This window comes from Anolis carolinensis, chromosome 2 (assembly GCF_035594765.1).
Source record: "Anolis carolinensis isolate JA03-04 chromosome 2, rAnoCar3.1.pri, whole genome shotgun sequence".
Taxonomy (NCBI): domain Eukaryota; kingdom Metazoa; phylum Chordata; class Lepidosauria; order Squamata; family Dactyloidae; genus Anolis; species Anolis carolinensis.
The window spans coordinates 296,255,242-296,282,266 of NC_085842.1; the positions used below are offsets into that span (position 1 = coordinate 296,255,242).

The following is a 27,025-nucleotide window of genomic DNA, read 5'->3' on the forward strand; positions in this document are numbered from 1 at the left end:
AAACAATTCAGAGTAGTACACTGTGGCAATGTGATTTAAACATTCAAATATTAATTCAATCAGTCTCCTCTTTTTTGGAACTACCAGAAGAATTCATGCCAAAATGTAAATTGGGATGGAATGTTCTATGAATGAAAATGTGCTAAATGGACAGAAACAGACCAATTCATGATCCTTAGTAGAGAAGCAGTTGTTACAAACAACAACAAAATACATTTAACTATATGCCCATAAATGGAAACATCAATACAATGAAATGAAACAAATTCTTACCTATAGAAATCATGAGATCGCCACTTAGATCTACAAAGTGGGCATATAAGAGGTTCTCTGTTTCTTCTACATTCCTCTGCCCCTAAAAGTGCAGCAATGCAATAACAACAAGAAAAAGATAAGTCTATCACATATAGAAACTACAAAAAAGATAAAATACTGGATAGTTCAATTTTGGAGAAAAGAATAAATGAGTAGGCACGAAGAAATCAATTAATATATTCTCTTTTACTAAATTCTGTAATAAACATGGCAACTTGAAACATTAGCACTGTCACCGTTTTCCACAAAAGCTGGATTCTTTAGCATGTTTCATGCAAAATACAACTCTATCAACTGTTCATTTAGAAAGCCATACTTTATTTATTTTGGACATCTACAAACTCATGGTCTGGACAAAAAATCAAAAGGACTTTCACATTTGCACATTATATATTATACAACACCAAGAATTCTGGACTAGTATAAAAATTATCCAGATTGTAGTATGATCTATGGACCTTTTTAATTAAACACACATTTAAAAATATTAGCCTTTACAATAACTTCCTTCAAACTTATGGCTTAGTATTTAGCCATTATCTTAAAGGGCATCACTCTTATATTGTAATTAGCATAATTAATATCATATGTGACTTACATATTGACATGCAGTGGTGGTGAAGCTTATTTCTACAGCCATCTTCACACACAGTTAAGCTCTCTTCATCCAACATGCCCAGCAAACAAATGGGGCACATCTGTTCTTCTTCATCCTTGATACTATTAAGAAAAATATTTTAAGAATTCTGAATTAATTTACATTTTTACTCTTTTACCAAGCCAAAACATTGTCCACCCAGTGTATTTAATTGGCACATTCTATTATGCTTTAAGGGATGGAACACTAAGAGGTTAACATACTGAATGTTTGTTTATACATTTTCATTACCACTGATTTCAGCTAGAAATGACTTTGAACATGGATCATAATGCTGATTAAATGGACATGGGGGTTCATCCCATTTTTCTTCCATACCAATGGACTTTAGCACTAGTGTAGCACTGGCATAGAACATACCATAAATTACTTCCTTCAGCAGTAGTGCAGACAAGGCACATTGCTCATATCATCATTGTAAAGACAGCTTGGACATTTCATGTATGCAAACAGATATATTCAAATCCCTACTTTCAAATATAGCTAAAGCAAATCATTGATATATTACCTTCCCAAAACAGGATTTGGCATGATGCCCATCACTACATTCACAATTATCTGTACATCAAGGCAATACAGCATCTTTGCTATTGAAAACAAACCCCACTGTAGGACAAATATATAGCAAGCCTTCACAAGAAATTATGAAGGGGCTGTAGAGATTAACAGCTGTTGGGTTTTTTTTAAAAAACAAACAAACCAATATTAATATTATAGTTATAGTGTTAGAGTTGCATAGCTCTAGTTTCTCTGTTATGGCTCTTCCTTCTAAAACCTAATGGGGTGGTATGTGAAGAAATTAATAACCTCATGGAAATATTAACAATCAAAGGCTGATTTGCCATCTAGCCAGAGGATTTTCTTTTCTGTGTCTTTGAAAATGACTATGTCAAAGGAATTCACAAATTAATCATAATAGAGCCACTATAGCCCATCAAACCTAATACAAAATAAGATCCTACATGCCCAGTTCATTGACCAATATTTTCAATAAGCAAAAAGGGCAATAAATCTGTTTAGTGTTTCTTCTTTTCTCTGTACAACTAAAGAATGTGAATATCATTTTGAAATGTACTATATCTCTGTATCTTTGGGTCACATATTATAAAAAGCTCCAAAGCTGATCATTAAGTATGCCACAATAACTCAAATTTAAGAAGTATTTGATTTATTGCTACATTTTTTGTTCTTCAAATAACTATTCAGGGGTGATTTATATATATCTTTAGAGCCACATAAAATTCAATTTAATCAACGTACCCCATAAACACAATTTAAAATTCAGCTATCAAATAAAATGCAGACATCAAAATGATATTACTAGTATTTTCCCTCCCCCACTAGCCACCTCTGAAAAACTGAGTATTGAAGCAAAATTTGAGGGGGTGCAGGAGAAGGACATTGTGAGAAAGGATTAATATGGAAGTTGAAGTCTGTTCATATTATATTAAAATTCACCTTATTAGTCTTGAGGCTGAGACCTGTCTTTTGCTCACAATACTCTGTTAAGGTCAATGTACAAGGAAAGCCAGTGGGGAATGGCAGCTGCCATGTAACAAAGAAGAAGGCTCCTTCTTTGGAGACTTTTAAGCAGAGGCTGGATGGCCATCTGTTGAGGGTGCTCTGTGATTTTCTTGCTTCTTGGCAGGGGATTGGATTGGATGGCCCACAAGGTTTCTTCTAACTCTGATTCTATGATTCTACAGTATTTCTTCAATTACAAGATGCCATCGATTGTAAGATGTACCCTAATTTCAGTACAACCGGCACTAACAAAAATACGTAAGATACACCTGCAATTCCCCTTTTTAGAGATGTATATCTAGGAAAAAGTGCCAGTTCAAACTTTAAACTGAAAAGTCTGTCATATGTATTTAATTGATATTTATTACTATCTATGCTATGATGTTTGCCATAAAGCCACCAAGGTGGTGTACAAAATTAAAACTCTTCACATCCATAGAAATGAAGGACATTCAAAAACCCAGTTGTCTTCAAGAGCCAGTTAGAGAGAAGTAATGTCACCCCTTTTGCAAGTGGCAGGTACTCAGGCACAGCCAAGTTCTGCATTCTCAGGATCCACTCTATCTCTAGCAAACTGTCCTGCAGCCAGAACTGTATTTCCACACAGGAAATATACAGTCTCTCAACTTATATGACATCAAAAGAAAGCTGGTGCCATCTAGGAATAGGCTTCACAGGAATAGCATACAGGCACTCTGGCATAACATTACATATAAATATTATTCCTGTCACATACATGGTCCAAAATAGAGAAGCGTGGAATTGACTGAGATGCTTAGCATGAATGGAAAGGCATTTCTACTTGTGTCTGTCCACTCCCTCACTCTCCAATTCTTCCTCACAGCTGTGGAGAAGGGAGCATAGCAGGGCTGGGATGGAATATTAGACTGAGCAATGGTGGGGAAGTATTCCAATATTTTTATTTTACAACTGTGGACATTTTTTTTAAAGAAGGACATATTCCCATATGTTTCTGTCCAATTACTAAGATATCTTTGGAAGGTCTCCTCTAGGTGATGTTACACAAAATGGGGCATTCTTAATAGTGATGAGGAAACTCTTCACTATCAGTAGAAAGTCTTCCTAAAGGGCATCTGCCTGGTATTCTCATAAGTAACATTCATATGATAGAATAAGATCTTACTTTTTCATCATGCATTGAGTTAAAAAAATTTTTTGATTTTGTTATGTAAGTTTTACTGCTGAGCAGAACATCCCTTATCTGGAATTCCAAAAGCCTAATACTCCTAACGGCGCTCCATGCAGTTATGCCGGCCACATGACCTTGGAGCTGTCTACGGACAACGTCGGCTCTTCGGCTTAGAAATGGAGATGAGCACCAACCCCCACAGTCGGTCATGACTGGACTTAACGTCAGGGGGAAACCTTTACCTAATACTCCGAAATCCAAAATTGACCACTTGGGTAACTGAGATAGTGACACCTTTGCTTTCTGAGGGTTAAATGTACACAAACTTTGTGTACATTGGCTGCCAGTCCTTAATGAGTTCATAGCAGCATCTCACTTGGCAGGGAAGACCAGCCAGACACAATTTTGGACTAGTCCGTGGCACACGGGGTGTAAGGGGGAATTACCTGTCCCACATGTTTTAGAGCTTGAGAGTACTGCTCCAAAAGGTAAAGGAACCCCCTCTAATGTGCCTAAAAACATGGCAAGATGGTTAACAGCTATTATATTCATAGATCACCAAATGTACATTTAGTTGTTTGAAGAAATTACTCCAGGAAGTATCAATTAACTCATGTTTAGAAATATGTTGCTTTGACAGATGATCTACCCAGAAAAGAATCAAATTACAGAAAATTCATCCAATGCAATAAAAGTAAAAGCAAGCACCAAAACATTTGTAATTCACGTCACATTGTTAAAAACACAACCAAAGGTTGTGCTTGTTTTGCTGCAAAAATATAAAATATATTGTAGAACATAAAAGGAATTTATCTGTAAAAGGGAGGCAGGTTGAGAATAATATTATTTATTTTCTTGACAAAAATTACTAACCTGTTTTCTGAACTAGATGTAGACGTACTAGATGATGACAATGTATGAGAATTTGACATGCGTGAGACAAACTTCTGGATGGTGTTACGAGATGGGGCTTTGATCCTTGAGCTACGCCTACTGTGATATTTCTGGAACAAACTCTCAACCTAACATTGAAAGAAAATGTTAACAGTATGCTATGAATTTCTCTAAGTTGATTATTTGAAGTGTACATTTAATTGTAATCAGTGTGTGATGTAATTATACATAAAATAACAAGAATATCAACACTCATTTACATAAAAAAATTACAGTACAAAAGATTCGCAGCCATGACTACCAGTAGGTGATGGATACATTTTAAACCTTGCTCTTTTATTAATGCTCCTCACATTCAAAGGTTCAAAGAACTTCACTTTATGCAAGATGGGTCCCTGTGTTGCTCTAGATGTTCAACTACAAGTTCAACCACTGGTCATACTGACTAAATCTAGGAAATGCCAGTCTGACAACATCTGGGGGCTAATAACTGCCCACGTTTGATGTATGACATGTGGACCCTCATCCTGAGTGTTTACCAGATCAATATGGAAAACAACATAATAGGCAATGATTTTTCCACTTATTGACACTGCTAGGAGAGAAGAGGAAAACAGGAGAAAGAATTGCTGAAGTGTGCTGATGTACTGTTTTCATTAAAAGTGTTCCTAGTCTTATATACACTATTTTCATTTGTCCACTTTTACGGTCATGGACAATAAAGAAGCATGAGTGGAATTCTGTTGATTAGTCTCAACTAGACTAGATCCACTGAATCAACTTTTAAATGATTAGTCAACTCACAGGTAAAAATGATGGATTCAATTGATCTATTATATTTGGAAATAACAACAGGATTTAGACTCATATTAATTAAGAGATTGTGAGATCGCTTTTTTGCTCCATACCTTATCATGTTAAAAATATTCAAACACATCTTTGCCTCCCCAGCAAGACCTCAATGGTGGCTCCTCAACCCTGGAACTCCCCACTCACAGGAGCATTTTTTTGGGGATTTGGGGGGCTAATATACCTTGGGAAGGTAGTCAACTCCCAATATTTGTCAGGAGGGGATGTTCTGGGGAGGGGGGGCTCACAGGGTGGATTCCTCTAAAGATAAATTGAAAGAATCATTTGCTTTCATGGAGGGTCATTCTAAGGGCAAGGATTGGTGTTCTCCCTGGCTAGTTTTTGAGAGGGTAGGAGACGCTGAATTGTAATCTGACTTCCTAATTCGAGCCTGTGAGGCAGATTCTAGGGACTTCTAGGGACCATTTGGCCATTTCTTCTTTTGAGGGCTTACTGGGAGGCCGTCCATAAGTGGGTGAAAAACTAATTTATTATTTTTATTATTTACTCTATTTATACCCCACCTCTCTACCCCAAAGGGGACTCAAGGTGGCTTACAACAACTAAGACTTGAAAGACCCTCTTCACCTGAATTCCACATCTATATAAAGAGGGTCTTTAGGAATGATAACATCTCCAAAGGTGATTAATAGATGCAAAGTGTTAGTGTCGTAGTTTCTACAGAGCCATATGATAGAATTAATCTTAATTTCCATATGGCATTTCATGAGTATCTGTCCTGGGAACCTTTGTACAAATTTAAGCATTTCAGCTAGCATTTGAGAACACCTAGTTCCCTTGTTATAAACATCCAGTCCCTAGGCTACCTGATAATATTTTGTTCTCTGCACTTCATTCAATACCTATGTAAGCCGCCAGAAGTCGTGTTGGGGAGATGGTGGCGGGGTATAAAAATAAAGTTGTTGTTATTTAACCTAACAAGAGAGGAAACACCTTGCTTTCTTTTCTTATTCTCTACCTATGATGAGTAATCAAATCCACTAAGTATGTGGTAACGTCTTTCTATTTGTATTAAGAACTACTAATGGAGAATTACTCATTAAACTATAATGTATTTGATACTAACTTGTCGTATTTTTTTATATATTAACATTGCTGTTGTGTACCTTCAAGTCATTTCTGGCTTATGGTGATCCTAAGGCAAACCTATCACGGTATTTTCTTGGTAAGATTTGTTCAAAGGAAAGATTGCCTTTGCCTGTCCTCTGAGGCCTAGAGAATGTAGCTCACATAAGGTCACGCGATAGGTTCTCGTGGCTAAGCACGAGAATTGTTTAAAAAAGAGAGAAATGGGTGCTCTAAAAACCTCATATATTCTTTAAAAAATGTATGTATGTATAAACGTGTGTGTGTGTATGTGTGTTTGTGTATGTGTGTGTGTGTGTATATATATATATATATATATATATAGAGAGAGAGAGAGAGAGAGAGAGAGAGAGAGAGAGAGAGAGAGTTGAAATCGGCAAAACTTTAAAAGCTCATTTGAACTTCTGCGTAGTGAATTTCAAACTATGAATGCCTATCACATGTAAAAAGTCAAGACATCATTACCTCAAAATTCTTCAAAGTCTTTCGCCAGAGCATTGGATCTGAAGATTCAAGTTGAAATACTCGAAGCATAACAAACAGCAGATGAATGCAAAACGTTCCACGTCCACAACTACAGGTCTATGAAAACAAAGATATTTAAGTGGTTTTTCATGGCTATTTATACATACTCCTTTCAAAAACCAAAATCTACTAGTTATTAGGGTTATGCTTCTGTTTATGTCTTTGAAGAATAATTTTGTGATTAGCAATGGTTTCCTTTTAATAACTTCTTTTCAAGGAATGGATGATTACTTGGAGAAGACAACAGAAAATTGATACTTATATTGCCTGTTTGTCAGTGCAAATATTCATGTTGGTGGGAATTAAATAAAATATGCCAGAGAACTCAATGAAAGCAAAACTATTCCAGTACTTTCAAAAAAATTAAGAATTTCACACCATAAAACTGCTCTGAACTGGATTCTTAAAAATGATTATTTAATGTATTAATCTACTCAAATTAATCCAATTAATAATAAAAAATAAAACTGTGTGTACTGTATGCATACCTGAGGACCAATGAATACCCTATATTTATTATCAGGGCTGTCTCCTCCTATCAAGAAAGAATTGGGTCCTATCTGCTGTAAGAGGTACAATCTGGCTCTCATGACTTTGTTGACCCGCCGACTTGTTTCCTCTGGACTATAAGGTGAGAAGCCATCTGGAGATGGAGCCCTGCGTGGTGGAGTTATTCGTCCACTCTGAAACTTAAATCCATTTATTTACATTAAACTTCCAATAATGTTGATAGTTCCCAGCTTTTTCTCCACCCCCTCCATACATGTGACTTTACCCCTACTGTTCACTTCTCCATCACCGAGAAGAAAGATATCTTACTGAACTAACATTTGTGCACTGTATTCCCATAGCATAAAATGCTTTCACCTTTTCCAGTAAATAAGATTCTGTGCTTGTTTTCATCAGAATACTTCCATGGCAACATATTAACAGCAACTACTTCTCCTACTTTTAAACATTCTGCCATTTTACTTCTATAATTACAACATTTATGCATCTTTCCACTTCAAAACTGAAGTCACTATAAGGCTTACATTAAAAAATACTGAACTCAAAAAAGCAGCACATGATATCATGTACATATAATCCGTAATACACCCACTATGCCAAAGACTTGATGGATAAAGGTCTTCAAAAAACACAACATGTCATCCCAAGTTTAGCTCCTAGGGTAAGAAAGTGCAGTAGAGAAAGCCCTTTCAATGTGCTGCCACAATTTCAGCCTTGAAAGTGGCACCTTTGTATGGACAGGTTAATGAGGTGGAAAACATACTTTAAATATTTATGGTAGTTGCATACTGTAAAAGCTATATAAGAACTTCCAACTTACAGGGACGGGAGATACCCTCTTCCTTCTTACACCAGGTGATTCAGATTTAACAGTCCTAGAAGAAGATGAAGAAGTACTGCTAGGGGAAGGGCTCCGTCTTCCCTTCTGAGTAGGTGAAGTAGCAGGAGGATGTCCTTCAGGAGGAGGGTCTGCTGCTAGTTTGTTTGCTTCACAGCCATCTCCTTTAATTGGTATTGGCTTTACCACCTTGTCAAGAAATATATTGACATGATTTACAGTTACCTAAAGATCATCTTAAAAGAAAATAAATATTTGCAGTAACTTCTTGCCATTATTCCCTGGATTCCCACTGTACAGTATGTTTTCAGATTTTTTTTTCATGGTTACGAGTCAAATGAGCATATACATGACCCAGATAACATAAAATTGTAAAATCCCATAATTGTTGAAACCTACAAAACTTTTTTTCATGAAAACTGACCCGACCCCATAAAAATAACCAGTACTCTGGATTCTCTCATATGAGAAGCCAAGGTCTAAGCATCCAGAAATAAGTCTAAATTTCATAGCTTTGTTATTAATGGCTCCCACAGGGCTGCCCATAAAACAGGGCTCTAATTTGATACTTCACAAGCTTTTAAACAAGCAAGCCTATCTGCCCACTGAAATTTGGCTTTCTGTGACAGCTGAGTGCAATGTTATAACATAATGGTTTTTGAAAACTGTGTTTCACACCGTAAGCACAACTGGAGCAAGTTTTTACTATACTTTATTATTTTTGCTTTTCTAGTTGCACAATACACTACATTTTAAAATTGTTTTCTCTGACATTGTATTTGACCTTTCATTATTTCCTTTGAGCTATGTTTCTCTTAAGACAAATTAAATTTGAAATGCTAACAATAGAGGGCAGTGTTGTAATATTCAGAAATTTAAGTTTGGTTTTAATTCCACACTATAAATCTATCAATTATTTAGAATGTGAAGTTTCATGATAAGCAACTCACGGAAATAAGGAAAGAAAAATTTTAAAGCAATGAGACAACGTACATATTAACATTATGGTCAGGTAATCTAAGAAAGCAAAATCTGTTATTTGAGCAACTTTTCTTTGCAAAACCCAATTTTAACCCTGCGTGTTACTTACCACAGGGCCTCTCCTACTTCTTCTTTCAAGCCACTCATGCTTCCAGGCAGGCATACATGTTGCTTTGAGCTTCTCCCTGATCATGCGCTCTTCTGGGCGGTCGTCCATTTTCTGCAATCCCCTAAGTGTTTCTTTATTCTCCATCTCACGGCTACAGTAAAAAAAATAAGCAAAAAGCATAAATATCACTGCCAGTACACGCAGTTGCATGCTTAACATTTGAATGATTATATATGAATATTCTGCAATACTTCAAAAAGACCGACAGTAACAGGGGCAAAACACTTAGGACTTTTAAATTAACAACATGTTACCCTACTAAAAAAGAAAAGAAAGAACATGGGGGGATGCATGTGTAAAAACTACATTTAAAGATAAACTCTTCAAGTGGCTAATCTCTCATAGTCTTTACACATAAATTCATAAGACAGGGCCCTGGGGTCACAGGGACTTTCTGAAAAGATTCAACATGAGAAGCACTTGAAAGAAATATAACCTCATTTTCTCAGATAAGAGACTAGGAATATTGCAGTGATATGTGTTTGACCTTTCCAAAAGTAATTTCTTTAAGTTTCTATTATTAGTACATTAGGAAAAAAAAGCATGGAAATGGGATCTTGCATTAAGGGCTGGCTTTCAGTGCTATGGATTTATGACAACTTCTAGAAAGCAACTGCAAATTGTTAATTGTAACTATTCAATTCAAACCAAAGAAAGCATTTATAAGATTAATAAATGCAACAACTACATAGAGAAGCCACTGAAATCCACAAGCCAGGGGAATTCCAGGCATGAAACAATCAGGGCCAGCTAATACCTCCCAGCAAAGGATTCCCTCAGACTTTGAAGCTGCAAGGTCATTAAATGCTAATCAAGGTGACCAATTGGAACATTCACATTTGCCTCAATCAGACATGAGGTCTTTCTCCCACCCTAGATATTCCACAGATTTATAAACCCCACTTGCCTAGTTTCCAACAGACCTCACAACCTCTGAGGAGGAGAGAATGCTTCTGGAACATGGCCATACAGCTCGGAAAACTCACAGCAACCCAACAACTGGACATATTCACAAAGCTATTGTTTTCCGCCACATTGAAAGCAGAATGTGAGCCATAAAGTCATACTAACTAGTTAACAGGTGTAAGCATAATATTTAATTTATAATGAAATGGTTGGATGTGACAAAAAATGTTTTTCCGAAGAGCAAGTCACTTCTTTGTCTATTATAGTATCAATTCATATTCCATATCGTTTGTCTGCTCTACTATCATACACTACCATAATCATAATGGAAATTGCCCTCTGTGTAGCCTACAACATGAGCTAAAGTAAATTACGAATGCCAATAATGAACCACAACAGCAATCATTACTGTCAACATTCATTATCATCACTGATGCTTTGCTATTAATGATTCCCATAAGTACTATACACTGGGTTGCCCACAAAACAGGCTTCAACCTTGCCATTATCATTAATATATAAATTTAATTAAATATGTGAACACACACTTCTACCTCAGTGGCAAGAGTACAGAAGTAGTTATTATTGTTACTATTATTGTTACTATGCAACTCTGACAAGAAAACAGCACACTACTTTAAAGATTTAGTAGGTATTAAGTGGCTGGTAAAAGATCTTACGTTACTTTAGCATATTTAATTTTTTTTTAAAAAAATACATCACCCTTTAACTAATATATTCATAATATTATTGTTCTGCATATGTACTGTGTTTTTGCTTTTCCCCACTAATCTGTGCGTTTTACATTTTGCATTAATATACAGTACTCTTTATACCCCGGTGGCGCAGCGGATTAAGCCACTGAGTTGCCAAACTTGCTGACCAAAAGGTTGGTGATTCAATTCTAGGGATGGGGTGTTAGCCCCAGCTTCTGCCAAACTAGCAGTTCAAAAACATGCATATGTAAGTAGATCAACAGGTGCTGCTCTGGTGGGAAGGTAATGGTGATCCGTGCAGTCATGCTGGCCACATAACCTTGGAGGTATCTATGGACAACGCCAGCTCTTCAGCTTAAAAATGGAGATGAGCATCAACCACCAGAATTGGACATGACTAGACAATGTCAGGGGAAAACGTTTACCTTTTACCTTTCTCTTTATTTAAATATTACATAAAGACCAAAAATATATATCCACAGACAGGAAACAAAAATTTTCCTCCTCTTTTTACCTTCTCTCTTGACTTCGATAAATGATTCATTACCCTGAATGAATAAAGACATCCATGCATGGATCGTTTGTAAACAAGCATAAGAAACTACAAGTATAAAAGAGCTATGGGCTCAAATGCCACCTTTATATGAATACTGTGCAGCACAACTATACTGTTTCTACCAGTATGTATCTCTAGCAGCATAATCATGACACAGTGTAAATTACATTCCAAAAGTCCAGGTAAAAAAGGTTAATTGCGATCTCATCTATCCTCTGGTCCTATCTTTAAATCACCCCAGAATGGATCAGTCCCACAGATGGAATCACAAACTGCAGATGTATTTCCATGGAATCAAAATAGTGTGGTGTGAACCTTCTTTGCACAAAAAACACCAAGCAAATGAAGAATCAAGCATATTCATCTGTTAATTATTGCATTGGTTAGCTGCCCAGATTATTTTTGTTTTAACATGTAGACAGGCATTAATTAGTGATGTAGTCCAGCAATAAAAGCTTCACAACCTTCATTTGTTCTCTAAAAAAAAGGGAAAGAAAGTAGCTTCCTATCATGTGACAGTAAAGGCAATCTGTTCTTACTTCCAACAAAGAAGACTCATTTAAATGCTGATTGGAATAATAAGCTGAGAGTGAAATATATTCTATCTCAGATAAAGAAAAACCTGCAAAATATTTCCAATTGTTTGGAACTAAAGATTAATGTCAAATTGAGTGTTGTACCTTGAATAGGTTCTGATTCAAAGTGCAAGTCTATCAAAGATTTACAAAAGCTTATCTGTGATTAAAATGGTTTGTTTCAACTCTACTGTTTTGATTAAAACAATATCCCATCCTGGAATATTGAGAGAAGCCTTTAAAAATCTGCTATACAGTAAATATTATTGAAATTGGCATTCCTGCACAAGTACAAAAGGTATGGAGAAGCTGTCATGTTGTTAGTTTGCTTAAATCTGGTTTATTAATATGGCCCATTTTGAAACAAGATTAAAGATAATGTGGATTAAGAGAAAACTGTTTTATTGCCCTCTTAATAACCACTTCCTCCTACAAGAACTTGCACCCTCCCTCCAATTCCAATTTTCTGTGTTTTCTTATTCATAGAGTAAGAAGAAAGGAAAGGGCATTCACTAGTTGTGCCCAGTTTGTGAAACACTTTCCCCAAGGAGTCTTGCCTTGCACTAAATCCAATGTTATATTCGTATAATTTTTTCACACAGTATTACTGAATGTGTTAGTGTTCTATCATTTTGTGATTCTTGTAGATAGTGGCATATAAGTATTTTTAAAGCAAAAGAAATTAATACTGAAAACAGACCAACTCTATTTAGCACATTCCCCCAATTTCCCAATTTTCAGATTGCAATGTGTTCACAAACCATGAAATCTACCTGTCTTACAGGATTGATTTTAAGAGTATATAAAAAGGAAACAAAAGTAGACTTTAAGCAGATAAAAAGTTCCTGCAGTCCTGCTCTCAGTTTGCTGTTGCCACATGTCCTTGGTGATCAACTCCAATTTATGGTAACTACAGTATCAGTAGGTCTTCTGGGCAAGATTTATTTAGGGAAGGTTTGTCATTGCTTTCCTCTGAAACTAAAAAGTGTGATTTCCCCAAGAGAGTTAGATGGAAAGGACAGATAGAATCAGTGGGCTGGTGACAACAAACTCCAAATCTCTCCTAGCAGTTTCATGTAAATGTTAACCAGCATGTTAACTGAACCCTGAGAGACACCACAGACCAACACCAATCCTCTCAAGTCCATCCCAGAAAGATGACCCAAAGGAAAGTCATTGAGATGTCAAACAAAACCAATAGGGGCGCACATACACTCTTTTCAGTTTCCAGTTTAAGTCATCCACCAAGGTGACCAAAGTGGTCTCTGTCCCATAATCAAAACTGAAGCCTGATTTAAATGCATCTCGTATGATCATTATGTCACTTGTTTGCACTAAAGAAATAATTCTGAAACATATTACTGAATCTAAAATTATGCACATAGTTGTGCTATTGTCATTGTTATGCCATTTTGTTTTTCAAAAGCTTTATGGGATATGTGTTTGGTAGGTCAAAATGCAGAATATTATGCATTTCACAGTTCAATCACCATTTGACAGAGAAGCCCTCCATCACATCCACCTACCCTACCCAATCTATCCTAGATTGGAAAGAGATTTTTTTAAAACAATTGCTATGGATAGTCAAATAACACAAAATTACAAAATAAATATATGTCACTAGACTAGACTTGAATTTGGTTACTGGTTATGTTTGTTTATGTAAAATCTTTCAAAAACCATAATAAAAATGAAATAATTGCTATGCTTCAAAATGCTAAAATAATTTATATGTCCTTCAAATGTATCTTAATGAGACTTACACATTGCCAAACACTTCACTGAGCATTTCCTACTATAAAACCCCACTAGTCATTCCATTGGATAACACATGTTCACTCCACTAATATTTCTGGCATTGTTTCATACAGTTTTACTTGTTAGGTCATCTGTGGCCCCGTGCACTTCAAATGCAGAAAGCCAGAAACAGAAAGCATATGTAAGAGGTAAAAGTAGAGAAGCTGCTCAGAACTTGGAAGCAGTCACATGACCAACTTTAATTTTCATCCTGTTTTTCATTTACATCACCATTTCTCATTAATTAAAACAACCTCTGGGAAAGATGTTTATGAGACGTTTGTACCTATTTCCTAAAATTATTATACATTCATTTTGATCCATCTGCATCTCCTTTTACAAGTCTGCCTGGGTCTCGAGATTTTCAGGAGAAGCCAGAATGACCCCTTTCCTGCTGTCCTTCCATCAGCAGGCTAAAACCTTCTTATTAGGGCAAGATTTGAGGAAGGGTTTTAAGATCTGGTCAGGGGTGCTGTGGCTTTTAGCTTTGAATATGTTTTTATGGATTTTATCTGTGAATTTTTTAATAACATTGATGTTTAACTCTGTTTTAATGTTTGTATATGTGTAGATTTTAAATTGCATTGAAATGCTTTTAATGTAAGCTGCTTTGAGTCTTTGTGGAGAAAAAATGGGATATAACCAATCATAACATTCTATAGTTCTATCTTTTCCACAGCCACTTAGTGAAAAGTTAACACTAACTATAAATACCAGAATATTCAACAACGTAAATTCAGAGAACTAAAAACATCTTATACCTATTCAAGCACTTATGCAAGCTCAAGGAGGATCTTTTAAAAAATAAATAAAGGCAGTAATTGTAACAATAAACTATTTAAAACATAGCAGACTGAAACAAAAAGAGACTGAAGTTCCTGGAGTACATTACTGTTACCACAGGAGGGGAAAATATACAGGCAACCACTTGACTGAATGACGTTAAAGGTTACATTTGAGAGTCAGTATGACTGATTTTTAATTTTGCATGATAGAAGTATTAGCATGCAACTATAAGGTCAGGAGAAAAAAAATGCCAGGCTACTGAAACCCATAAGCCATCTTTACAAAGTTGTTAATCTAAATGCAAGTAATTATAATAGTGATGTTATGTTAGAGATTTTTCACACATGCCTGCAACTCCAAAGTTACACTTCCCATAGCAATAGTTCAGTCAACCTGCATAATGATATTTTCAAATAATGCATGTGTCATGGAGGCATTAAAGCTAACATAACATTTAGCAATACAAGTGGGGCCCCTTTATGATAGCTGTGGGAACTTCCTGGTTTGAGCATACATGTAGAAATGACTGCTACAAATATTTCTTCAAGAATTTCACATATCTTAATTCTTACACTACAATATTCTAATGACTGGCTAGTAACCAAACTATTTCCAGGAGCCTGAGAGTGCTTTTGGCTTGTTTTTCTGAACACAGCAGCCCTACACTTGTACTGCAATCTACCTTTGAACTGAGAATAGTTGTCTAAAGCACTTTGTACAACTATGTGATAGTCAACTATTAAAGGAAATACAAATACAAAAAAATATTCCAGGGACCTGCCCTACCTTCTCCCTTAACGTTTGGCCATAATTTGATCCCAGAAGCTGAGAATGTTTACATTATAAAATATACAAGACATTGTCAGTCTTAAAAAGCTAAAATTTAAAAACGTATGCTCTTGCCATTTTAATGTAAAGAATGAATCCTTGTGGTACCTTTTAGACCAACAGATTTCCCCCAATATAATTCTTCCTGACAAGGGCAAGTGGATGTAAAGTTAAAAAAAATATGGCTGCAAGTCAAACACCTTTTCTCTCTCTGAGCCTGTATTTTCTCCAACAACTCATTAATAAGGCATTAAACAAAAGTACTACACATTTGAAGCCCAAGTACCCCACATTTTAAATTGAGCAGTTTGAACAGAAACCAGAACCTGATTGTATTAACAATGTTCATTAACTACCTTTAAAATAACTTAGTGTCTTTAACAGCCTTTTTCTACTGTCATCTTCTATATATATATAAATGTTCTGATAGTTTTTCCCTTAACTTAAACAAAAAAGTACACAACCAAAACGCACCAAATTTGGCCACAAAAGACATGGTCATCCAGACTGTGTTTTTACATTTAAAAAACAAGAAAAATAAAGTCCTAATTAGAGGGAGAGGAATAACTGTTTCTTTCCCATTGCTGCCAGTTAGAAGGCTAAGCTCCGCCCACTTTGTCTCCTAGCAACCCACTCAGCCATTTAATGGCGCCCAGGGCCTCTTCAATCAGGCCTCTTCCACACTGCCTATAAAATACAGATTATCTGATTTGAACTGGATTATATGGCAGTGTAGACTCAAGGTCCTTCCACACAGCTATATTACCCATTTATAATCTTATATTATCTGCTTTGAACTGGATTATCTTGAGTCCACACTGCCATATAATCCACTTCAGTGTGCATTTTATACAGCTGTGTAGAAGGAGCCTCATATAATCCAGTTCTAAGCAGATAATATAAGATTATAAATATACAGTAGAGTCTCACTTATCCAACATAAACACCCCAGCAGAATGTTGGATAAGCAAATATGTTGGATAATAAGAAGGGATTAAGGAAAAGTCTATTGAATGTCAAATTATGTTATGATTTTACAAATTAAGCACCAAAACATCATGTTATACAACAAATTTGACAGAAAAAGTAGTTCAATGCGCGGTAATGCTATGTAGTAATTACTGTATTTACGAATTTACCACCAAAACATCACAATGTATTGAAAACATTGACTACAAAAACATTGACTACTAAAAGTCCAACTGCGTTGGATAATCCAGAACATTGGATAAGCGAATGTTGGATAAGTTAGACTCTACTGTAATATAAAATATTTACTGTGGTATAATAATACAGAACAATATAATCTTTAAAACCAGGACAGTAAATAAAAAACAACACTCTGAAAGCATGGAAAGTGGGAATTCCAGAAAGGAAACAATCAGGGCTAACACTTCCCAACAAAGCATTATCCCAGGCAGGAAGCAAACAGGCTTTGAAGCTGCAAGGCCATTAAATGCTAATCAAGGTGGCTAATTGCAGCATTCATATCTGCCACACTGAGACTATTAATTGCTATTTAACCTGGCCAACCAAGGATTCTGCAAGGTAGAAAGCGGCCAGACTTGCAAGCAGCAAGGCTATTTAGTGCTATTCAACCTGGCCAACCAAGATTTCCCCTAGATAGAAAACCCCCAAGCTCTGAAGCCACAAGGCTACTCTGTCCCATACAACCAGGCCTAGAAAGGATGCCCTATGTAGAAAGCGGCCAGGCTTTTAAGCTGCAAGACTATTCAGTGCAGTTCAAGCTGGCCAAACAAGAACTCCCCTACTAAGGAAGTAGCCAGGTTTCAAAGCGGCTCTTTGATTGAGGGTGCTACTCCAGAAAACGGCCAGGCTTTGAGGCTGCAAGGCTATTCACTGCTATTCCACCTGGCCAACAAATGATTCCCATAAGCCACAGCAACGCGTGGCCGGGCAAAGCTAGTTTACTATAATTTTGTGGTTTAAATTCTTCTAAATTTTCTTGCTACTTCTGAAAATTTGCTGTCAATGGAAATCCTCCACTAAAAATTTCTTTAGAGAAGAATTTACACCCACATGCATGTGCACGTGGTGTGCACATGGACACATACAGAGGGAACCACTGGGAAAGGAGAGGAAGTGAAAGTCTTCCTGCCCAAAGGGAAGCTTGTCTCTACAATAGTGCTTGCAGCTCTCAGCAGTTTACATGCAATGTCTTAAAAGCCTGAACGTGACAGATTACCTCCTCTCAATATCTTAATTTCCAACTTTCACAGGAAAGTGCAGCAAAAATGACAGAAAGGGGAAACAGAGGGATCTGTAGACATAAGAAACTTACACAAACCGCTGACTATTGTGGCGAAAGACCAGAAAACCAAATGAGAGGTGAAACAGTGGCCAGCAAAGAAGAAAGGAAAGATGCAGAGAGAACCAGTTCATTGTTTGGATAGGCAATTTCCTGCTTCCCATCAAGACGCTATTGTTAAATGTTCCCAGGCATGGAAATGAGAGCTGTCCAGAGGAGTCAATGGGGAAAATGCATGCTTTAGATGAAGCCAAGATTGGGCACCACTGGGCTCAGTGCCACCTCAAAAAACAAAAACATTAACATCCTTATTAAAGGTGAAACTTTGTAAAGAAAATAGCCCTGGTAATGTAGACAATGAAGCACATGAGGTTCACTATACCAGGGTGTAAGTGGTTGATTTAAGACTGGCTGCAATGCAGTTCTCATTGAAAGCAATAGATCTGGCTTTGTGTTGTTGACACTATGACATTGTCCAGATTTTAGAGTACAGAGTGACTTGCAGAGTGATCTGAAGTTGAGCATACAACTACTCTACAATATTTCCCATTGTTTTAATCTCCATCATTGAAAGTTGAGCTGAGTTTTGTATGAAAAGCCCTACAGTATAGTGCAATTTTATACTCCTATTGCAGACTGGATAACAGTACTAACAGACAGCAGATTTTAGTATCCCTGCAAGGTAGCCTACCGTTATTATAGTAGAGCAGGTGAAGCTGAAGTTGTTTTAAATTTCAAGTCAGCCCTTCCCCTGCCAATACCTCTCAATTTAGTGAAGATAAATTGATCCCACAAAGACAAATCAAGAACCAATTTACACTGCTTGGATTGCATCCGAACTGACATGGACACAGATTAATTGTACTTTTTGTGTTCAATCCTCTTGGTGTCACTATTGCAAGGTCCCAGTTGTCAGTTCTAATAGTAAACTCAACCAGTCAATGCTAACAGGATAATAGACAAAATGGGGACACTGAGAAAAATAGAGATAGCAGCATGCTTAAGGGAGCCCAAATAGTTAAAAAAAACCGGGGGGAAAAACCCTTAATTGAACATGTTCAGTGGCCTCATAAAGCAAGTGCCTATCCTAAGGACATATAGAAAACTAGGGTAGAGAACTGAATGAAGAACATCCTTTAAAAAGCACATTGGGATGGCTCACTGCAGAAGTACTTTACACTGCACTGTTACTTGTCGCAATTATAACTGGATATAAAACAAAACAGGGTAAAAGTTAAACTAGAACATTCCTAATTTACCAAACTACAGTCTAGTACTAACAGCAGTATTATAGCTCTTTTTCTCTGCTTGACTCCTGTTACAACCGTTGCAGAGTCCTATCAGTTTCCAGTTTATCATTATTACAGTAGCAGAGATTATTAGTGCTGCTGCTAAGATGCTTCTATAAAAAAGCTAGAGTGTTGCCATTCATTATTATTCATATCCCCAGCATGTGGAAGTCATAGCATACTTTAGGGCTAATATTCTCAAACCATCTGATATAGAGGACTAGGAACTGTTTTTTTTTATTGTGCCAAGGACAGACAGCATATTTGTGTCCAGTGACCATAATTGCTTTTTCTTTCTTTCCTGGAAACTCATCAGGAACTAACTGCCAATGGCTCGGGGAACAGCACTCTTCTAGAAGTCATTGTGCATGTTCAAAGGTGTTGCTGCTGCTTTACCTTCAGGTGGCGCCAGAACAAAAGTTTTACAAATACTGTACATAAGGATTGGGGGAAATCCAACCCCAAATAGGGAAACAAGTTGTCCAGGAACACCTGGCCACTCTAAACGAATTCAAGTCCCCAGGGCCAGATCAGCTACATCCAAGAGTATTGAAGGAACTAGCGGAAGTTATTTCAGAACCACTGGCAATCATCTTCGAGAGTTCTTGGAGAACAGGAGAAGTCCCAGCAGATTGGAGGAGGGCGAATGTGGTCCCTATCTTCAAGAAGGGAAAAAAGAACGACCCAAACAATTACCGTCCGGTCAGCCTCACATCAATACCAGGCAAGATTCTGGAAAAGATCATTAAGGAAGTGGTCTGCAAACACTTAGAAACAAATGCGGTCATTGCTAATAGTCAACACGGATTTACCAAAAACAAGTCATGCCAGACTAATCTGATCTCTTTTTTCGATAGAGTTACGAGTTGGGTCGATACAGGGAATGCCGTGGATGTAGCATATCTAGATTTCAGTAAGGCCTTCGACAAAGTCCCCCACGACCTTCTGGCAAACAAACTAGTAAAATGTGGGCTAGACAAAACTACGGTTAGGTGGATCTGTAATTGGCTAAGCGAACGAACCCAAAGGGTGCTCACCAATGCGTCGTCTTCATCATGGAAAGAAGTGACAAGTGGAGTGCCGCAGGGCACCGTCCTGGGCCCGGTTCTGTTCAACATCTTTATTAACGACTTAGACGAAGGGTTAGAAGGCACGATCATCAAGTTTGCAGATGACACCAAACTCGGAGGGATAGCTAACACTCCAGAAGACAGGAGCAGAATTCAAAACGATCTTGACAGACTAGAGAGATGGGCCGAAACTAACAAAATGAAGTTCAACAGGGACAAATGCAAGATACTTCACTTCGGCAGAAAAAATGGAAATCAAAGATACAGAATGGGGGACGCCTGGCTTGACAGCAGTGTGTGCGAAAAGGATCTTGGAGTCCTCGTGGACAACAAGTTGAACATGAGCCTACAATGTGATGCGGCGGCTAAAAAGGCCAATGGGATTTTGGCCTGCATCAATAGGGGAATAACGTCTAGATCCAGGGAAGTCATGCTCCCCCTCTATTCTGCCTTGGTCAGACCACACCTGGAATACTGTGTCCAGTTTTGGGCACCGCAGATGAAGGGAGATGCTGACAAGCTGGAAAGCGTCCAGAGGAGGGCAACTAAAATGATTAAGGGTCTGGAGAACAAGCCCTATGAGGAGAGGCTTAAAGAGCTGGGCATGTTTAGCCTGCAGAAGAGAAGGCTGAGAGGAGACATGATAGCCATGTACAAATATGTGAGGGGAAGTCATAGGGAGGAGGGAGCAAGCTTATTTTCTGCTGCCCTGCAGACTAGGACACGGAACAATGGCTTCAAACTACAGGAAAGGAGATTCCACCTGAACATCAGGAAGAACTTCCTCACTGTGAGGGCTGTTCGGCAGTGGAACTCTCTCCCCCGGGCCGTGGTGGAGGCTCCTTCTTTGGAGGCTTTTAAGCAGAGGCTGGATGGCCATCTGTCGGGGGTGCTTTGAATGCGATTTCCTGCTTCTTAGCGGGGGGTTGGACTAGATGGCCCTTGAGGTCTCTTCCAACTCTACTATTCTATGATTCTATAAACATTATTTCTTTCAATGGAATTATGAATAGAACGGAAAAACAATTCTTGCTTTTCAGCACTTGAAAAAAGTGAAGGAGTTTTCCCAGGGAGTGAGCAGAAGTATTATTTCAAAGAGGGGGAAAACATCTGGATCTATGTCTGCTCATTTCTGGCACATGGCTGACCACCAAAATGAACAGTGGTCATCAATCCCAAAAAGGTTGCTCGCTCTAATAAAAACAATCAAACAAGCTTTCAATATTTAACAGGTCATAGCAAACTCTACCGTCCTGAACTGGTAATCTACAATCTGCAAAATCGTAATCTGAGGAATCAGACTTGATTTAGTCATGTTCATCTGGAATTCTGCTGACAATGCCATTTGTCAGATGAGCCCATGACAAGTCAAACTAATTTCAATTACAATATACCCATGAATAAATTAGAAATTTTATTCACAGAATCAATCCCAAAAACTGTGCTGACATATCTATGGGTTAATGTGAGTCCTGAATATTAACTCTGGTAAAAAAAGGAACCATCCCCTTCTCTGTGTAGAGCAGTGGTTCACAAACTTATCTGGCCTACCGCCCCCTTTCCAGAAAAAATATTACTCAGTGCCTCCTGAAAATTATTGTTTTTTTTATTTTAATAGCAATTAAACAGAAAGATATATGTATTAATGCATATGGCAAATGCACCTGTGGCCATCACCAACCCCCTGGATTGCTGCAGCGCCCACTAGGGGGCAGTAGCACCCACCTTGGGAATCACTGGTGTAGAGTGACAAAAAGCAAGAGTTTAGTCCAACCTGGGAGAACATAAAAGAAGCACCAACCTCCTCTACTCTCCACCGTAGTTATGCTTCTGGCCTTTTTGATTACAGTAGAGTCTCACTTATCCAAGACTCGCTTATCCAAGGTTCTGGATTATCCAATGCATTTTTGTAGTCAATGTTTTCAATATATCATGATATTTTGGTGCTAAATTCATAAATACAGTAATTACTACATAGCATTACTGCGTACTGAACTACTTTTTCTGTCAAATTTGTTGAATAACATCATGTTTTGGTGCTTAATTTGTAAAATCATAACCTAATTTGATGTTTAATAGGCTTTTCCTTAATCCCTCCTGATTATCCAAGATATTTGCTTATCCAAGGTTCTGCTGGCCCGTTTAGCTTGGATAAGTGAGACTCTGCTGTACTTCAATGGGAGCATAGCAGTGGTGACACAAGGAACAGCTGGCTGCATGAGGCAGCGCTAGTGTTTTCCCCTCTCCGTGGAATGACTCTCAGTTTATCCATGGATTATCACAAAATCCATAGTTTTTGTCTCTAATACTGCCCTCAACTTATCCATAAGATCAACTTAAACATCAGTATATACAGTAATTAAGGGAAATACAGTTGCATACTTTCAACTATAGTTCTTTGAGAAGCCATTTGTGATCACAGACAAATTGATTATCTCCACTTATGTAGTGCATCATTTGGAACCTTTGGTTATTGCAGAAGGAGTTTAGTGGTAACCCCATCCACTCTTACGAGTCTCATCTGCATTTGAGGGGTGAAGGCTTTCAAATGAAAGTTAATACCTCTGTGTATGTGCAGATAACCCATTTATGTGAGCCACTGAGACCATGAAAAAAAATTCCAGGTTCTCTGTTGATAGCTGTAACTAGCAATGTTTTTCTTTTTTAGAGTAGCCCACTACATGGCTTGATCTGATGCTACAATTTAAACGCTAGTATTTCTTTTGTCTCCAATATTAATTTTAAGATAGAGGTTGTGGGACAGATGGTCACTCTAATTTCAGAGACCCCAGAAGCTACTGGTTTCCTGGAATCCTGCCAGTGTGGCTATTGCAGAAGAGAGGGGGCATTTAACTACATGTTGATAGTAGAAATTGTTCCCTACTTATCTTTTTATATCTTTCAAGATAAGTCACATGGGTATTTAATTCCACACTGCATAGCTATTACAGGGTTTCCTATTTGTTAAATAACATAAATCACAATATTCTGAAGCTGCAAAATGCAGAATATATGGATACAAGGTTTCTTTATATTCATCAGAGTATTACAATAACTTGAAGATAAAAAAGGCCACACATTTATGGTTATGTATTTATTATTTATTTAAGACATTTTTGTATTACCTTTCAACACCCATCCCACTCCCCTGTTTCATATCTACCAGTATTTTCTTTCCCATGGATGTATAGCTTGGAAGGAAGCAAAGTCATAACCTCTGACTAAACTAAAATACTGAGCACAGATAAAGACAAAGAAAAGAGTGTGTCTACTGAAGCAGCAGCTAAAATAAATAGCTTCTGAAGCAATGTCAAGTTCTTTCCAAAGCAAGTTATAGACAGATCTAAGACTACATAGCCAGTTTTAAACATGAATATTAAACTTTTGTCCTGTGTTTTAATCTTTGTTCTGTGGATTGTATATGTATTTTATAGAAGTATATTTTGGTGTGAATCCTTTGTAGAAATACATTTTAATATGTGTATTTATAGAATCGTTGTGGTGTTTATGTATGCTGTAACTTGCCTCAAGCACGAGGAGAGGTGGATAAGAAATAAAATTATTATTGTTGTTATAATACTGTTTTATCTTATTGTATTATAAATATTTTCTATTTAATACTGTATTATATTTTAGTTAACATTGACAAAATTATATTTTATCAAATCATATAAACGGAATGGAAGGTATGTGAACCAAGAACACAACAACTATTTGATTCAAGTAGGAAAACAAGTTCCCAATAGTCATATTTCAGTGTGGAATCTTTACTAAAGCACAAATATTAATATATGTGGTTTGCATCTACAGCAAAACTAATCCTATCACAGAACTAACTGATGTAATAACTCAAGAAATAAAGTGTTCTTGTGCATGAATTCTAATCCAGTCTAAAAGCAACAAAAATGCAAACACAGCATGCAACCCTAGACAATGCATGAAGAGCTGCCAACACAAGTTAAAATCAAGATACAAATTAGGCGATCATCTGGAAGCTAAAGCAGTAATTTTTATTGTTGTCTAAATTAAGACTATAAAACATATAATTTCTGACTGTTCTCAGATTAACACCAACTATTTTTAGGAACATTTTTCTCTACCATCTTTTATTAAAGGCACTATCCAGGTGCAAATAGACTTTGGGTGACAGGCATCAATCTGGGAAAGAGATGGGGAGAGGACTGAACACCCTAATACTATGTCCCTGATGAAAACAGCATCTACACATACTAGAATTTAGTAAACAGAAACTAAAACACAGTTAAGAGACTGGTCTTCTGGAACATACAATGTGCCCTATTAGAGAGATTACCTGCTAGTATATCAAGGGAACACATCTTTAAATTATTTTGCCTATGCAATTTAGAAATGAAAGTAATTCCTAACTGAGCTTCTTCATTCTGAGATAACTGATCATCAATACTGTTTGACTGGAACTGGGTCTCCATGTTCCAGATAGGGCAGTCTACCTACTGATTCCATTTATTCCCATCAAAATATTTAAAAGGCCCGATTAGTCTTAGTTTCCAAAATCTGAAGAAAAAAATAACATACAGTATTTTCAAAATGCTTGTTACATCACTACAATTATGGCAAAAACTATAATGTAAGTACAGTAGAGTCTCACTTATCCAAGCCTCACTTATCCAAGCTTCTGGATTATCCAAGCCATTTTTGTAGTCAATGTTTTCAATATATCATGATATTTTGGTGCTAAATTCATAAATACAGTAATTACAACATAACATTACTGCGTATGGAACTACTTTTTCTGTCAAATTTGTTGTCTAACATGATGTTTTGGTGCTTAATTTGTAAAATCATAACCTAATTTGATGTTTAATAGGCTTTTCCTTAATCCCTCCTTATTATCCAAGATATTCGCTTATCCAAGCTTCTGCCGGCCCGTTTAGCTTGGATAAGTGAGACTCTACTGTATATGCATTTATCATAAGAACTATAAAATGGGAATATAACAATAATATTCAGTGACACACTTCATTACTGCAAATCACAATTGTCTATCACGAATGGCTATGAATACTTGTAACTGAATTTTATTACTTCAGGTTTTAGAGTCCTATATGACTGGACTTCGATGATACAAGACATTTTCAACCAACAGTTGGCCAAAATTTTGCTGTCTTTACTGCAGAGCAGAGTAAGTTCGGCACACTATAAATAATTTGCACTATTACTTAGGTGGTGGTTTTCAACCATTTAATCTGCCTGCTCCTTAAGCAGATGTGATCCTATGAGCCAACTACAAACCAACAGAGGAGCAAAAGGAGTATTGCAGAAAAAGGCATTCATATAGTAACACACATAAATACTCCCTGAACATTCATGGTAAGTCTAGAATCACACAGTCACTACATGGTTTGTTGATACTCCCACATTCCCATAAGGAAACAATCCACACGTGGCAATGCAATCCACCCTTTACCTTTTCTACAGCCTATAAACACATGTACATCCCAGATATGAGGTGTGCCTCCAATGCAGATTGACATGACAATAAATCAGCAAAATAGCCATCAATACCTGTAACTACAAACTCTAGGATTTAAAAACGCAATAATAAATACTTCCAAGTGAGTCAAGCAGCTGTAATGTTATGGCTACACTTAATTTACAATCATTCTGCTGCTGTATTAGTTCTGACTTTGAAATGTTCACAGCTTTTTATATGCACTCCACAGTAACCCTTACAGCAGCTGACTGAGCCTACTTATTGTTTATGGTGGCATGGGGATAAGCTACCCAGAGATCAAAGGGATGTGCTAAATCAGTACTGTACACATTCCAAAGACACAATTTTAATTTTAATTTAATTTTAAAGGAAATTATTAATATTTATTTGAGAAAGTTAACTGCAATGCAAAGAATGCATGAACAAAAGGTGACTGTTATTTTCTTTATATCATGGTAAATTAAACCAACCTATCCAATGGATACTTTAATATCTCTCTGTATGTGTATATGCCTTCAAATCTGTTGATTTATGCTGGCCTGGTTAGTGCAGAAGTAGTCACCATTTTTATACCATGCTGTAAACCTACCGTAGTTTAACAATTAAGCAAAGCCCAAGCATAAAACGCAAACATTCAAAATGTAAACTAATTTGGAATGCATCCTAAGAGTAAGATTGATAATCTTTCTACAAGACATTTTCTTATATGTTGTGGCAATTGAAATATTATGTCCTACGTTTAAATTGCCATAAATATCCTCACAGAGGATATTAGGTTAGGCTTGTTTTGACACAGTACTTTTATCACTACTAAAAAAAAACTGGCAGGAGTGGTACAGGAATGGAAATGTTTTCTGTACTCAAAATGCTTTACTGGAAAAAGTTTTAAACATGAAACACAAAGAAATGCCACAGAATTTAAGCTGTCTACTGAAACCAGTACTAAATAAAATGATATGTATCTATCAAGTGACAGATAGATTAAGTCAATACTGTAAGTATTTTTAGCTGTACATATCATTCTTATTTTTTACCCTTTACGTTGTTTCTCTTCCCTTTCTGCCATTGTCCCATCCAACGTTTTTATAAATTCAGATGAAGATGCTTTTTTGCAGTTGTTAAAACTGAAATAAATATAACAACTGTCACAGCAGAATGCAGAACCTGGTTCTTAGTATCGTTGCAGTATTTGTAAAGTACTTCAAAAATAAGAAGAGTTAAAATTGGTACAAGGAGTGAA

The 27,025-nt window shown here is 36.8% G+C and overlaps 1 protein-coding gene across 3 annotated transcripts in view; it reads right to left on the reverse strand.

Annotated features, from left to right (window-relative positions):
* The window catches only part of map3k1 (mitogen-activated protein kinase kinase kinase 1), a 75,132-nt gene that overhangs the window by 23,806 nt on the left and 24,301 nt on the right, over window positions 1–27,025 (reverse strand). For all 3 annotated transcript variants that reach the window (XM_062972398.1, XM_062972399.1, XM_062972400.1), the window contains exons 2-8: window positions 9,461–9,611; window positions 8,353–8,559; window positions 7,511–7,711; window positions 6,963–7,079; window positions 4,521–4,669; window positions 914–1,035; window positions 274–355 (exon numbers count right to left, since the gene is read on the reverse strand). In XM_062972398.1, coding sequence (XP_062828468.1) covers window positions 274–355; window positions 914–1,035; window positions 4,521–4,669; window positions 6,963–7,079; window positions 7,511–7,711; window positions 8,353–8,559; window positions 9,461–9,611 — 1,029 coding nt within the window. The remainder of the gene's footprint in view (window positions 1–273; window positions 356–913; window positions 1,036–4,520; window positions 4,670–6,962; window positions 7,080–7,510; window positions 7,712–8,352; window positions 8,560–9,460; window positions 9,612–27,025) is intronic.